The 16,598-nt window shown below is 41.9% G+C and overlaps 1 protein-coding gene across 1 annotated transcript in view; it reads left to right on the top strand.

Moving 5' to 3' along the window:
- The window catches only part of ca10a (carbonic anhydrase Xa), a gene marked incomplete at both ends in the record, with an annotated part of 256,712 nt that overhangs the window by 32,165 nt on the left and 207,949 nt on the right, over positions 1–16,598 (top strand). The window contains one exon of the mRNA XM_083994481.1: positions 1,255–1,329. Coding sequence (XP_083850607.1) covers positions 1,255–1,329 — 75 coding nt within the window. The remainder of the gene's footprint in view (positions 1–1,254; positions 1,330–16,598) is intronic.

Below are 16,598 nucleotides of genomic sequence, written 5' to 3'. Positions count from 1 at the left end.
AGATCCATTTTTCCTCTGGAGTCCAAACTCTCCTATCCATTTGAGCCAGCAGAGAATTTGCCCCTTAAAGAAAATAGCCTTTCCTGGATCACGTCCAGTTGGCCCACCCCTCTTAAATTGAACCTGCTTTTCAGTATTAATACAGTGGTGGCTGGTTGAAGGGGATGTGGCAGGGGGAGGAGAGCTGTTGACTGCTAGACTACCTCAACCTTCATTGAAGGTCCATATTTTACATTTTTACCATGTTTTACTTGAAGTGTTGATCCATAAGAGGATGTCTTTGTGCTATGAAGAATGAAAAAACATCTCATTATAGATGGGCATCTTCTTTCTCAAGCTTGTAGAGAACATCAGGCTGTGTGTCTCTCTTCTGATTGGCTGACTGTTTGCTAAGTGATCTATTGAATAGAAAGCAGATTTCCAGTAAACAGTCAGAGAAACCAAATCCAAGGTTAGATGCTGGATCCAGATGGCTGATTGTGGAGACTGGTTTGTTGTGACATCACAAAGTGACAGAAAGTCCTGACAGCTCGTTTCAAGGATCAGTTTCTGAATACACGCTATGCACATTTCTCTGTGGACTGAGGCTTTGATAGAGAGGTAGAGGAACCTAGAGCTGATCTAAAATCACACTGCATATGAACATCTACCTTTATACGATATGGAACTTTAAGGACAAACAAGGAGGGCAACCTCACTCTGTGCTTTGCTACGCTTCACACAGGGAAGGAAAAAGGAAAAAAAAAAAGGTGTAAAATGTAATATCCTGGAGGCTCAGTCGGTAATTCTGGATCACAACTCCGTCTTTGTATTGAGACCTTTACTTAGTCACCTCAATTATACTGTACCACCTCACTTTAATCTGGCACTTTCCTTCACAGCTCACACAACATAACAGAGAGTCTCGAAAGTCACATCACCTGGAAGTGGGTGTGTGTGTGTGTGTGTGTGGCTGGACAGAAATGAGAGGTGGAATTTCTAATCGGAAGCATATTTGCTTCAAGGCCGTCTCCTGAGACTCTATTTGCCGAACCCTCTTGCTGAGAAGGTTGAACAGGGCGCCTTGAAATGATGACGGTTGGAAAGTGAGAAGAAAAAACAAAAACAAAACAAAAAAATAATAACCTGTGTTTCAGTTGGAGAGATTCTAAACATGGCAGGACTGTGATTTGTCTTCTTGTCTTTCTAGTTGGAATTCCAGATGTAAGTGATTGATGTCCTTGCTTCTCTCTTTTTCTCTTCTTCACCTCACAGCGCAGCCGAATCCGCCGAAAATTCACGAAGGATGGTGGGCGTACAAGGAGGTGGTGCAGGGGAGCTTTGTTCCAGGTAAGCCTCGAGACAGTATGCAGAGCTTTGATGCGTGGAAGTTTCCCACTGAAGACTCATTTTGCAGCGAGCACTCTAAATACACTGTGTGCTTGATCCTGGAGACAGCACGTATTTCTTATTTAAGATAACATTGGGCCACCTTGCCACCGGCGATGGTTCTATTTTCTACGTTCAGCCCCAGACCTCTGTGGCCCTTCCCACACAGCCGACACTTTTCTCTCGCTGATTTGACTGACGGCGGCTCACCGTTCCCTCCACCTTCTCCATCTCGTTGTGTATCTGCATGTCAGGCCAATTATTTTCCCGAGATTGTGTTTTTCTGCTGAGCCGAGGTGCTTTTGATAAAGCCTGCAGGTGGCTGTGTGTGTGTGTGTGTGTGCACGTCTCATGAGGACACACACGTCTGAATGAACTGTGAGGAAAATTCACAATAGGAGACATTTTGTGCGCACTCACTCCTGCAAACATCAAGGCTGACTTGAGTCGAACGCTGAAGGTGAGTGAGGAGATTTCATGTGATAAAAGAAGAGTCAAGTGGCAGTGAGAGGTAAAGGTTAGAGCTGAGTTTCAACACTCAGAACAAATGGGACGTCTGATCTGAATTAGAACTTCAACCCTGTTTTTCAGCCCAAATGCGCAAATTGTGAAATTCCACATGGAAAGTCTGCTGCTTTCAAAGAACTCACAAAGACGAGCTATTGTGATGGACATGACATATTTAGCAGGTTATTACACCACCAGTCAAGAGTTTGGATACACCACTAAATGTTTTTTCTTTATTTTCATTACTTTCTACATTGTAGATTTATACCAAAGACATCAAAACTATGAAGGAACACATATGGAGTTATATAGTAAACAAAAAAGTGTTAAACAAAGCAGAATATGTTTTAGACTTTTCAAAGTAGCTAACCAACCCTCTTAACTTTGATGGCAGCATTTTGCACACTTTTGATTCAGTCGTCAGCTTCATTGATTTTTTAAAAAGGGACAGTCCACATTGATCAACATTTCTGAACAGAAAGTAAATGTGCCCGAATTAGCTGAGCACTTTTGTGTTTACTATATAATTCCATATGTGTTCCTTCATAGTTGTGATGTCTTCAGTATGAATCTGCAATGTAGATAGTACGGTATAAAGAAAGAACAATGAATGAGAAGGTGTGGCCAAACCTTTGAATGATATTATATTCCCTTGGTTTTTAAAGAAGAATGGAAAAGCTAATTAACTGATTTCCCCTGAAGCATTCCTAGAAGGCAGTAAACAAATATACAGATTATGAAAACCATGAAATAACTGAGCTTTGAACATGGACACACTGAGTTCCCTGGCCTCTGCTCCTTATGTTGAAAACCACTCACATTCCTGACGTGGCCCTAGCGATGGAAGAATAAAAGCCTTGACTATGGGACCTTATCATTAAACCCAGCTCAACTCCCTTTTTACTTTTAATACAATTTAAAATGAACACCCATGTTCATATAATTTCACACCACATAATAGAACAAGGAGAGTTCAGCTCTTATAGACATCATATTTCTTTCAGAAACACAGACTTCAGTGGGAGGGACGAGACCTTGCAACCTTATGCGGCGTTGTATTTCAGCACCTATAACATACACAGCTTTTGTGGTAATTTCTATCAAGATCACATTTTCACTCAGTCCCCTTAATTGTCTATTACAAATGTTTCCACCTTCCTCCAACTATATGAATTGAATGATGTTAAATACAAGGAGTTCCACTCTTACAACCTGCTCCATTACCTGAGTGAGTTGTAACATTAAGAGTGAAGAATAATGAATTTAAGTATGTATTAACATTCTGTCTTAATGCAGTTTACAGAGAGCAAAAACAACTTACTGCTGACTTTTAAAGCACTTTAAGCGCAACTGTGAATAAGAAACTTTACGATTTAAATACGTGATGTGTCATATACTGTATGGTCATGCATGAAACTGATCACATGATACTAAGGGCATTGCCTATTGGCGAAAGTGGACAATCCTCCGTTTCCCCTCCAATAACCCCAGTCTCTGGAGAGGCAGTCAGTCTCCAGGTGTTTGGACATGAGCTTGTATATTCAGTCAGGGATAAGCAAATGCCGCTGGGTTTCTGAACGACGTGAATCGGGCTGTGTAACACAAACATTTGAAGTTAATCTTCCAACTTTGTAGTCAAGCTGAGGATTAAAGTCGGCCTGTTGTGGTGCAGGCTGCAGTCGGGGCTGGGGCTTCAGGGAGTAAAAGCACTGATGCAGTGTGGCACAGAGAGGTAGTGTGGAGCTGCGGTTTGTACACCGTACGGAAAAGCATCTGCCTCCCAAAGCAAACGCTACCGCCTCCCCGGCATGTCCAAGCATACATAAGTAAGAGGCTGTTTGTCCTCCCCCCGCCCCGGCACAGAGTGCTCGGCGGTTTGCTGCTCAGTTTATACCCCGGCTATCTCCTCTAGCCGTTCTCCACGGCACACTTGCTCTACTAACCACCGTACAACAGCTGGAACAGTTAAACACCGTTCACGATCCTCCCGTGGCTGCACAGAGAATTCCCGAACCTAGTTACCTTGTTCTGCAGCCGGCAGGAATTCATGGCCGGGACATGACAGAGAGGGGAAGAGTTTCAACTTCAGATATTTTCAGACATATTTTGCCCCCTTTCCACAAATTAATTAGAGAACAGCTTGTAAAACATTGTGGATTTCAACCTAGGGAGCCTGAAAATTACACATTTTTTTGTCAATTGTCACATTTTGGGGGCCGGAAGGCAAGACAAACACCAACATACAGACAGAAATAGTGCTAATGGAACATCTATTCTCATTGGCCGTCGCCTGTCTGGACAGTGAGTGGTGATTTTAATGTATACGGAGGCACAAAAGAGCATTAGAACATTCGCTCACTTTCAGAGTGATACCTCTCTGCTCCCTGGCCGTTTCATGTTGCTTATCTATCAGATATTCCTGGTGTCAGAGGGCCAGAGACAGAGACTTTGAAAAGACTCATGCATTTGATCGGCAGCCAAAGTCATATCGGAGAAATGAAAACGGAAATGATACTTTGTTCCGTGTCTCCACTCAGCTTTGGTACCAGTGGCTCCATTTTATTTTTTCAGTGAGACGTTAAAAACCACTGCCCCGCATCTTAGAGCATTTGCACCCGAAGCAAATTCAATCACACTCCCACCGTCTGTGCCTGTCCAGCTGACCGCTGGTGTCAGTCAGCTTCCTCTCCCTCAGCTGTGTGTCAAAGGTCCAATAGTTTTTGCTGTTGCTACATAGCCAGTATTGGCGTTAACAAATGTTTGATCATCACTTTCCCTGAACCTTAAGTGGGAAATGGCTCTGGATGCACTGCAGGGACAGAAACCAGGCAGGAGGATGTGGTCAGTCAGATGTTTAGAGTAGCAGAGGCTTCAGAGCTAATCTTTCAAGGAGAAGGGAGAATGTATTTCCCATGGGAAATGCATGAAGCCTGCTCAAAATAATGAGAATCGCTCATGAAACGATAATAATAGAAATTTCAATTCATATCCATGGAGCACAGTCCAAACAAATATGTGTGATTTGAAGTTTTCTTAGAATTTTTTGACTTGCAGTGCTTTAATAAGGAAAATCTCTTTTTCACGTCCTCGTTCATACTCTGAAGTTATTATTGAGTGATAGGTGTAATAAGCCAAGGTTGTGCAAAAAGTGTGAGGCAAAACACAAAAGAATGGAATTTTTTTTGTTTTTGTGTGAGGTTAAAATGAAGGATCAGTGTCCCAAATAGAATCCATGGTTCAAAACAGACAGCAAACAATTAATATATAACATATACAATTACAGATTATTAAAACATCATCACCAGAAGTAACCATGCCAAGCAGTTAGCTGTGATCTGTTTTATTAATTAGTGTTCGAATGGAATAGTCCGACCTCTGTTCTTGTAGATGCAACAATGGTTGAACCATCACCTCCTGCTCCAATAGCAACATCACAGTCAGTGATACAGAAAAATTACACACAGCACCTGTACTGCTTTATTGTAGAGCCAGGGTTAAAAGTTCAACCAGCTGTCATCAGTTACACACATTTTTTTTTTTTTTTTTTTTTTTTTACAGTGCAAACACGTCTGGCTGAAGCATTTCTTCTAGAGCTGGTGTATTAGTTTGCAAATTTTGCTGTAATTAATGGAGGCAGACAGGATGGTTGTGATTTATTTAATGTATGCACTCCTTCCTTTGTGTCTGCTGCGTGATTCAGCTGAACTTTAATTAACATAGCAATGCAAATACACAAAGACCTTGTAAAATATATATGTAAAAGTGTAGGCTGAGCTCCAGGCAGCTAATAAGCCTCCACTGTAGAGGTCCAGGGTTATATAACAATGCTGTTAGTACAGAAGATCAGCGTTGTTTTGTACAAGATCATTTGTTTGAATCCTAATGAAAGTGCTTAAGCACTTCCTTTATTAATTGGTGCAGGTTAATCCTGGCTTAAAGAAATAAATCATGTGACACAAGACGCCACCATCACTAATTTATTACAGAATAGATGAAAAGAAAAAAAAAGTCAATCATATTACCACATTCGACAAACTTAATTACAAACTGCCTTCATTGAGATTTATCCTTATGTATTTCAAATTACATTAGTAGCTGCTCTTTTGATTGAGCCACAAGACAAGTGCTGCTTTTTGGTTCATAATGAAGAGACAATGGTCTTTTTTTTTAATTTTTTTTACCAACATTGAAGATTGTCATTAAAGCAAACTCACAAAACACTGTGCCTTCGTATGTGGTCTCCTCTGCAGTAAACTGTTGCCATGTTGACCAGCAATATCTTCACAATCTATGTATGATACAATTTCACAGTTGCACCATTGACTCCATAAATAAATAAATAAATAAATAGTGTCACACTTCCCTCCTCCCTCTCCTCATCCTCCACTGTTCTGTCGTGATCCCTGGGTGGAGGCTAATAGGGGGGAAAGCCCTACAGCACCAGGCTCTGCTGTGATGCCCCATTCCATCACGTCAACTGACAGAGTTGCAGCAGGATTACGGCCCCACAGGAACGAATGGATGGTATATAGACTGTATATATAGATATCAAATAAGTACAGTGTGTGATTTTATGATATAGTTTATCAGCCCCCTTAGATTCCTGCCTTGGATGAATATATATCTTTCCTGTTTAAACAGGAGAAGCCCACGAGATGAAATGTTTAAATCTATTGATGAATACAATGGATGTGTAGTTTATACGTGTAAACGATCATTATTATTTTCATAGGAATATTTTCATTCAGAGCGTAGTGTTCAAGCTGTATCTTCTCTTCTGTCACTTCCTGACTGACTTCCATAAGTTCTGTATCGCCTTTATTTTTCATTTCCCATCACATCAACGTGTTCCCCACTTTTTGTCCCTGCCGCAGCGTGACTTTGATTTGATGTGGCAGCTTATTTATATTTTCTAATTGTGCTGGGTCCTGTTCTACTGACACCGCTACATTTGTTCCCTCTCCATCTGCTGACAGACTTCAGGCTGCACCGTATGGATTTTTGACTTTTTAGTCTTCGGTAGTGTTTTAATGAATTAAAAAAAAACAAAAAAAAAAAAACAGTGGAAAAAACACATACATAGAGAAAAAGAATGGATTTGTTGAATTTAAATGTATGATTCCTGTAGCAACATACACCTTGATGAGCGAGGAGAATTTAAATTGGTTGGAGTGATTTAAAAGTCCATATTTTACACTTTTCCTGTGTTCCTGTGTTGATTCATAAGAACATACAGTAGAAGTCCTGAGGCTTTGATACTTTGACAGTATTAATATAGAACCTTGAGCTGCTTTATAATTAAAGAAGACATACACATCTACCTTTGCTCTATATAATATTGGACATTTAAAACTGCACTGTCTTGGGTAAACAAGGCATGTATACCAATAGATACATGCACATATAATTAAGTGTAGCATCTCCAGGACAACATACACCCTGGTGAGTGAGGAGAATAATAAGTTTCAATGTATTAAAAAAAAAAAAAAGTTGGAAGTGAAAGTTTGGATTCCCTGTGCTGTTGAATGGGACAGAACCTGTAGAGTAACACTGCTGTGCTCGAGTTAGGATCATTGCTGTGTGTGTGTTTCTTATGTGTGTTAACAAAGCATGGAAGACGGCTCTTGATCTCAAATGTGCGAGCATCCTATCTAATCATCAGACCTTATCACACATCTCCAAATCTGACGCATTCCTTTTCCGAGGCCCCTCATCCGGCGTCAGAGCGTTTTTGTCACAGCTTCTCATCACCAGAGTTTAATTTAATCCTGTGTTTTCCCCTCCTCACTCACTTGTTTGATAGCCACTTTTGTTCCCGGCAATCAAACAAGCTGCCGCAGTTTTCTAGCAGCTTCTAGGCTGATTAACATGTTGGTTTTTTTCACATCCCACTGAAACAAGAACCGAGCAATTATAGAATTTTAGCCACTAGTCGCAAAGTCCAAAAAGCAGTGTTGTGAAAAATCCCCTTGAATTTTTTTTGATTTTCTTTTTTTTGACTGACTACTCCAGCTAAGCCGCTCTCTGAGTCAATGGAGGAGGCTAATTGGCAGGTACTTTGTACATGTCTGGCAGGTAGCAAGCTCCTCTTCAAGTGACAATCGCTGATCGTAAACCAATTACAAGAGCGCAGACACCGCGTATATCAGAGGGTTTATGGGTAGAAAATTGATATCTATAACAGGTGCTTTTACCACAAGCTTGCCAATGCACTAAGCCCAGCCCCAATGCGCCGCGGGCGGAAATGAGCGTCTGGAACAGTGCAGCGTTTTTGAGGAGGAGCGTCTCTGTGGTGGGATCAGTGCGTTTCACGGTGCAGGAGACGAGGCTCTGACAGCCAACACCACACACCAGAGGCTGTTTGATGGCTCTCAAGTATCTAACTAAACAGATCTGGCCCCGGTGGAGACGACAACAGTTGCAGGAGAAAATTCTCCGACCTATCATGGTGAAATATTACCTCCCGCTCTGACATGCCGCTGCACTATTTTTCCACTTGGGCACACAAGTGGTGCCGTCCCATCCTCTTCCATCCCATCATCCTTTTCCCCCCTTAGTGTAGTGCCGAAATATCCGCAAATGGAAGAGGAAGCACCACGGATCAGTTCAGCTCGACACATTTTAAAATATGGTGGAAACAACAGAGGAGAATCTTCCCAGGATGTTGTGGCTACATCGGTCTCTGTCTGAGTGGAGACATTTCCTACGTCCACACACTGCCTCTCACCCCCACACTTCAGTAGCTTCCTTTTTAAAAACACACAAATAATCTGTGCAGTTGTGCACACCCTCAGCAAATTGTATTAACCTCACTCTATGTGGCTCATATTTGTTATTTCAGGCGGTTAATTAATTCAGTTTGATGAATATTGTCAAAGACCAAAGAAAAAGGCTCAAAGAAACCATGGGGGGAAAAAAGAGAAGAAAAAAAAAACATATTTGATTACAACTCTATTTGTAATTAACCAGATAATATTGATAGTTAATTAAGACACACAGAAAGAAAATTATGTGGGAAAAAAATAAGTGTCTTAGGCTATGTTTACACGGAGACGCTCTGAACAGAAAATGCAAAAGTGGCATTGCGTTTGCACTTTTTATTCCACACTCTCTGTAAAGACTTGGTACAACTGCTGAAACAAGTCTTGCATGTTTATTAGAGTTGCTAGGCAACTCGAAGGTCTGACGGATGGAATTAATCCCACGCGTTTGTTGTTATTTTCACATATTGGCGCCTGCCTGTGACGTAAACACATAGGAACGCAACGGTGGAGCCTTTTTAAAATTTCCACTCTGGAGGGTGGTTATACTTTCTTTGCGTATTTAGGCACCAAAAACGCTGTCGCTGTCTAAACAAAAGGCACATCCGATAAAATATTTAGTTGTTTTCACCCGCGAGCGTTGTCGTGTTAATAGGGCCTTAATTAACTAAACCCAACTGACTGATCAAAAGACACAAAGTCATTTCTACTCCATACTCTAAGTTTGGAGTTATGTCTAATACATCCATTGTCAAAACTCTAATATATACAGTATCAGCATATCCTTAGAAAGACCTGACAGACATGATACACACTGGTCAGATCACCAATTAACATACAGTAACATGCATGTCCCTGTAATGATACATGTATAGGACACACACAGGCACAGAGAGACAATGCAGACTCCAAAGAAGGACCTCAGGCTCAGGAGTCTGAATCCAAACCCTGCCAACCACTGCACCACCCGCAAGGCCACTATATAAAAGAATATACTGTGTATAGAATATAATTAATTCTGCCCCCTACTCAGTTTCTTATTTTTATTGAATTATTAATGGCTCTTCTGACTTGTATTTTTCTTTCATGTGTTATAAACCCGTACACTCAGTTTATCACTCTGCGCTCAGATTCATTACTGGAGATCCCAATGAAACTCACCATGTGCTGTATAATTAAAGTGGTGGATTCTCACTGGTGCAGAGGCCTGATAAACACCTGTAAATTTTCACCCATTAAGCTCTTATTGGACATTCACCACCCTGTAGGACATCTATGCTGGACTGGACCACAGGACCAGGACAGACTCACTCTACTAACTGTTTATGCTTCATGCCACAAGGTTTTAAACTGAACCTGGGTGGTTTAAACCACTTTGAACTGAATTTCTTGAAATGTAGCATTCTATTTCTAAATGTTGTGACATCATTGCGAATGAGGAAACAATATTCAAAGTTTAAATAAATTAATGAAATAAAATGACAATTCAGTTGGTTTATAAACAAATCCTATAACTTAAATTGTATTGTTAAACATCACTGCGGTAGCTATAGTATGATCTTCTGATACTAAACATGTAGGCCTAACTCTAAATCAACAGTCTAAGTCATAAATTCAACATTAAAGGAGACATATCATGCCCCTTTTCCCACAAATTAAAATAGTTCCCAGGTGTCTTAAAGACATGTCTGTGACATGCTTTGGTCAAAATCCCCCAAGGATCAAACATCACAGCACTTTTTTCATTTGCTCAAAACAGCCCTGTTCAGAACGTCTGGTTTCAGTGCCTGTCCCTTTAAATGCAAATGAACCACTGCTTGCCACGCCCCACTCCTTCTACTGGTACCAGGTAGGGGTGGGGTTATACAAATTCGAAAACTAGTTACATCACTGGAATACAACTGAGGGGACAGCTCATACAACCACATGGACTTCAACCTATAGGGAGCCTGAAAATTACAGATTAATTTGTCAAATCTCACATTTTGGGGGCCATAAGGCAAAACAAACACCCAAATATATGTTAAAGAGCCTTCAAAAAGTGATATTTACATAGTATGGCCCCTTTAAAATAAGTATGCTGTGTTAAATATATGGCTGACAAGCTGAGTTGTGTATGTGCTGTGACTCCTGTGAGAGTTTGGTGGTAGAGGCGACACAGCTAAGAGACATTTAACAGAATAATCACAGCAGACCATCAATGTATGTAACCAAACGTTGGCTAATAAATCCTGCACTTGAGCCTCTTTCACCTGCTGCTCAAACAGAGAGCTCAGTACAAACATATTGTAACCAAAACAGCATGTAAACAGGAGCCTGAGTAAAAACTCTACTCTACAGTGAGTTCTAAAGTATTCATTACCTTCCCTAGGTCAAAATAATACTTTAACCTTCTGGGGTCTATGATCATGCCAGCGTGATCAGATCATGTGATGTTTTCAAAGCACCGTAACTAGGTCACCTGGAGCGCTGCTGTCAACTTCACTCAAAAGTGCACATTTGAAACTCTCTCCCAGTTTTTGTTTGATTTTGATGAATCCTGTAAAACCATAGATAAGATCGTTTTAATTTGATAGTGCAGTTTATCCGAGTGTAAAAGTGGGATTAGATGGAGTCGCATTTCTTTTTCTCATAGATTCATCATTTTTTATGTCATTTTACAAAACAGAAAGAAATGATTGAATCAGCGGATAATACTTGATGTGATTTTTGTGTGTTTTTGGGCCCAATATGTTATAAAGTAGCTTAAAGGGGAAAAATAATTGTGAGATCATATAGGTGAAGTTGTGCTGAAAAAATAAGATACCAAATGTTAAAGCAGAAGTAAGCGATCCGGTCGTTTTGGCTAACTTCCTGTCAGCTGATGGAGTTAGCAGGCCCCGCCCTCGTCCCTACGTCACCGCATGCACGCGCATCCCTTGGCTGCACACACAGAGAGGACTGCCCCTTTATGCCGTTCTGTCTCCTCATTGGATAAAGGTTGTAGGATACAAGGAAAGTTTTCTCCTCAGTTTACAGCAGAGCAGAGTGACTGACAGACCCGTGTTTTGGACCAAACACTCTATATAAGTGATTGCTGTCGGAAGATATAACTATTTAAGACTTATATTAACACAAACATTCCGCTTACTTCTACTTCAAACTTTTTTTGGTATATGAATGCAAAAATTAAAAGTATTGAAATAGGCTCAGACCTCTGTAAATCAGCTTCACCCAAAACAGAAAACTGAACGGATGATTGCAATCCAAAAATGTGTAACCACGCGTCAAGGTGACACGGACCGCATTGGTCGTGATTGGTCCGCTACGAACAGCAACGTGTTCCCTCGACGCAGAACTTTGAAAGGTCCATGACGGCATGGAGGTAGTTACAGCGTGGAGTTGACGCAGCAGCATAAACCAGGCTAGTGTATGCGTTCCTAATAAACTGACAATAGTGTATGTGTGTGTGTGTGCACGTATTGCTGGTTCTAGTGTGTTCTCGCCTGCTGTTGACCGTGACCATTGTAGTTTCTGCATAAATGTGTGTTAGACGTGTAGAAGAGGAGGGAGGTGCAGGAAACAGAGGAGAGAAGAGGAAGATGGATTCATTTTAGCCTCCGGGAAGTTGTGTCAGTGTGATTATTATTTGTACTAACACTGCACCAGGATCACACTGCTGCTGTACTCATACCCCCCATCACCCCCCCCCCCCCCAACCCACTTACAGATCTTGATGGACACTTCTCCCGTGTCAAACAAAAGCCTTCTCTTCTACAGCTCACGTCCTGGTGTCTCCTGATGTACTGAAGCTGCTCTCTCTCTCTCTCTCTCTCTCTCTTTTTCTCTCTCTGTGTGTGTGAGTGTGTGTGTGGAGTTCACATTCAGCCCGCTCACATTCGAAAATAAAAAAATAAAAACTCTGTGGTGCCACCGCTCTCTGTCAGAGAGGAGGGGAGGAACACATGAGCTGATCAGCAGGCCTGCCACACACACACACACACACGCACATGCACACACACACTGGAAAATAACTCCCAACAATTTGGGCAGAGAGGAGGAGAACATGTCAGGCTGCTGTTAGGGCAGCATTTACATTTTTGGTAACCTTCTGTCAATTTCTAATGTGATATTCGGAAAATCCTACACACACACACTCTCTCTATCTCTCTCTCTAGCTGCCTGAATAGGATCAACACACACACACTCACACAGAAACGTACACTTGTGTACACACAGTTGACAGCTGTGGGTATTAAGTGGCAGCGTGATGGATGGGGTTCAGACAGGATGGCCCTCATAACCTCCCCTTTATTTACCCTCCGCTGACTGACAGACGAGAGGAGACAGGAGAGGAGGGAAGGAGACAGATGGAAGGAGGAGAGGTAGAAAGGAAAGGAAACAAAGAGGAGAGGAGGGAAGGAAACATGGGAGGAGGAAAGGAAAGGAAGCAGATTAAGGAAGTAGAGAAAAAAAGAAAATGATGAAAGGAACAAGGAAGTGGAAATGAATGGGAGAAGAGGTGAAGGAAGGATCAGAACGAGGATAAAGTAAGTGGAAGAAAAGACAGAAGAGGAAAAGCAGAGGAAAAGAAACAGGGTAAAAGAGTAGAGAATGAAAATAAAAATGGGAAAAGAAAATGAGCGGAAACAGATGAAGGAAAGAAAGGTGAAAGAGAAGATGAAGACGGACAAGTTGATACTGAGAAGATGAGTGAAGGAAAAAGGAAATGTAAACAAAGAATAAAAGAGAAGGTGAAGATAGCAAGGACATAAAGCAGCCATGTCAGTGGGAGGCACGGTCTGACCAAGAGAGAAGAAACAACAGTGGAGAAGGAAGAGAAACGAGGGGAGGAGAGGGAAGATGAAAGAAAGGAGATGAGAGACGAGCGGAGATGGGAGACGGGCAGGGAGAGATTGAAGGGGGGGCGAGGAGAGGAGAGAAGTCAAGTCCGCGTACGACCGAGCGAGGAGATGAAAGCGGAGGCAGCCGAGTGGAGGGTTAAGAGACAGAGAGAGCGCTGGGATAAAGAGAGTTGAAGGTTGGACGCAGGGTGGTGGGTTTTCTTAAAGAGCCACACAAAGAACCAGATAGAGAGAAAAAAAAAGTTTTCATCATAGTCGACAGTGACCTCGTGAAGACGGGTGGAGACACTTTCCTCACCTCCTTCAAATCCTCCAACTCCACAGGTCAGTGTCAATCACCGGTCCCCGTCAGCGCCGCCGGCCTCCACAACTTTCTCTTCTCTTCTTTTGATCTGGGCTCCTCTCCACCTTCACTCCATCCTCATCCTCATCCTCCCCGACTCTCCTGCTCTCTCTGTCAGCTCTGGCAATTACAATCACACACAGTAATCATTTCCCCTATCATTTGCTCTATAATAAACATATTAGCTCTCAAATAATGTTCAGTTCAATTTAGTTTAGTTCAGTTTATCATATTTCAACCTGTTAAAAACGTGAAGGAACAAATTACAGCCTACAGGATACATAACGTTTTAAAAAAAGAAATGAACCCTGTGATAATAAATAATTAATGTAACCTAAAATAAGTTATGAGGGAAGTTTCCCCCCTCTAGGCTTATGACCTTATTTTGGAGGCCCACATTAATACTCACAGGAGTCATTTAGTACTTCAAATAAACCTCAATCAAAACAAGGAGTTAGACTCCAGACCCTGTGGCGCACCAACCTGAGCTCAGGGGCCACAGCTGTATTTGAAGAGCAACTGTGTCACAGCGCGTAAGTCCCAGTTTTTGTGGCAAACATGTTGTGCATTGTCAAGTTTACTAAGTAGAAGGAGCTGAGCTCTGAGAGGCAAGCGCAAATCCTCCAATCGAATAGACTCGTAAGTCCTCCTTAAGTAGTTTTGCGTCTTTTGAGTAGGATGATTCCACTCTATACATTACACTCATTGAGAATAAGGGCTATTGTGCATAAGTCTCATTTAGATTCCTACAGTTAGCCATGATTGCAGAATACTGTAATCAACCAGTCTGCACCAAAAGAGCAGAGGTGGAACACGCAGCGATAATTAATGTCAAAGGACATGTGTTAGCATTCGACCGTGAGTCACTGTTTAATTCTGTAATGACTGATTGTGTTTAGCCGGAGACACTGTTTTTCTCCGCAGCCATGGAAACCAAGGTCTTATAGATAATACTTTACCCCTGGAGCACCAACACACATGCAAATAGAAAGAAAAAAAACTAAACAAATTCAGGAGACATCTTCATCACTTTGAAAACACATTTCACTGAAAATCCTCACAACACAACACAACCGTTTCCAGGGGACACTAACCATGAGCCCGGCTGGGACACACTTGCATGTTATGTATTATAAAACATCAACACACACTTCCTTTGCAATGCTTTTAACTTGAAAAGTCGCAAAACAATGTACAACAAGCGAGTCCCAGTCGGGTCCATCACTATTTAGTGTCCCATGGAAACACTTGTTTTGTCATCTGTGCTACTTACAGCACACTTGAGCCTTTGCTTATTGAGCTCCTCTGAGCTATGTAGGATAGGGATGCAGGGAAAAGTAGAAACTAGAGAGAACTGCCCACCTTAGTGAGATGGGGGAGAGTGTGAGACAAATATTAATTAGGCCAGAATGTGTGACAAAGACTAGGCTTAGGTGACCTCTAGTTTTCCCCAAATAAATGAATATCTCAGACGTCTTTAGAAAACGTGACACTACTCTGATGCAGTTGTTGTCGTCTTTATCTCCTTTCAATAAATCGCACGGCCTCAGACAGTGCATCCGAACTCCCGGGTAGCAGCTTTTCTTCACCCCGGGAGAATTTCCATCACAATGATCACGGAGGACAAATAAATCCAGCGAAGATAAACTCTCCGAGAGGCTGGAACTGGAGACATTTACAGAACAAAAATGTTTCTGAAATATTTTAATTATTCATCATATTAATTGCTTTGGCACCAGTATAGATATGGTGAAGATGGAGTCAGTGCAGCACCGTTTCCTATCGCTCATGTCACAGTGTTCCAGTGTTTCTCTGCAGCAGCAGCAGCCGTCCCCGACAGCCGGTGTGAGATGAAAGTTTTCATGCCTGTGTTTATGCAAATCGAGGCTCTGGGTTAAGGTTTGTGAAAGATCATGGTCAAATATGCATATGTGGCTACAACACTGATGAATATGTATACCAACTGCTTGTTATTCATCATAAGTATCATAAAGTGTTAGCTGTGCCCATTAGCATTTTGCAGGCTAAACGTGAAGGCCCGGGCAGAGCCGTGTGTATATCCTCAAGACTTTAATGCATCAGAGAGGATCCAGAGATGGTTTGCTTTATATCTCACCACGGGTATCTTTGCCAAATAGCATTTCCTTTCATTGATACTGATATTGTGTACCGAGGGGATTACAAATTGTGATATAAGTCAAATAATCTGCAGTCATCTGGAGTCTGGCACAGGACAAAGACGATTACAGAGGAAAACCCGCGATTACATCTGCCTCCCCTCGCCTGCCCGTCCTGTTTGTTTTAGGTTATGTGCCTCTCCGTCAGCCGCTGCGTTGTGTGTCTAGCTTCTCAGAGTGGCATTTAGGAGAATTAGCATACGGCGTGTGTGTACAGAGCAGCTGTGTACCTACAGTACAGTAAGTTGCTGATGCTTGTACTCCAGTCTTTCCTTTGATTTACATTGCCTTGGTAAATCGTGTTGTGTTAAACTCCTTACACACGCCCCCAGAGGGAAACAAATGGCGCACAATGCCGGGGACAGATTGCTTACAGATGCCACAAGGTGCTTTATACGATTCATCTCCGCTCCTTCGTTTATCAGCTGTTTGCTAATGTGAGCGGAAATTAAACACTCGTCACGTTTTTTTTTAGATTAATGTGGGCTTTTTTTTTTTTTTTTAGATTTTTCCAGCAATAACCAAACCTCAGCCACAGGCGTGCGAACAAAACAATCACAGTGGAGTGACTCGGCGTTGATAAAACTTCTCCGTGTCT

Source organism: Trachurus trachurus, assembly GCF_905171665.1.
Source record: "Trachurus trachurus genome assembly, chromosome: 19".
NCBI lineage: Eukaryota > Metazoa > Chordata > Actinopteri > Carangiformes > Carangidae > Trachurus > Trachurus trachurus.
Note: the sequence above shows the minus strand (reverse complement) of the source record. Positions and strands in the feature narration are given on the sequence as shown.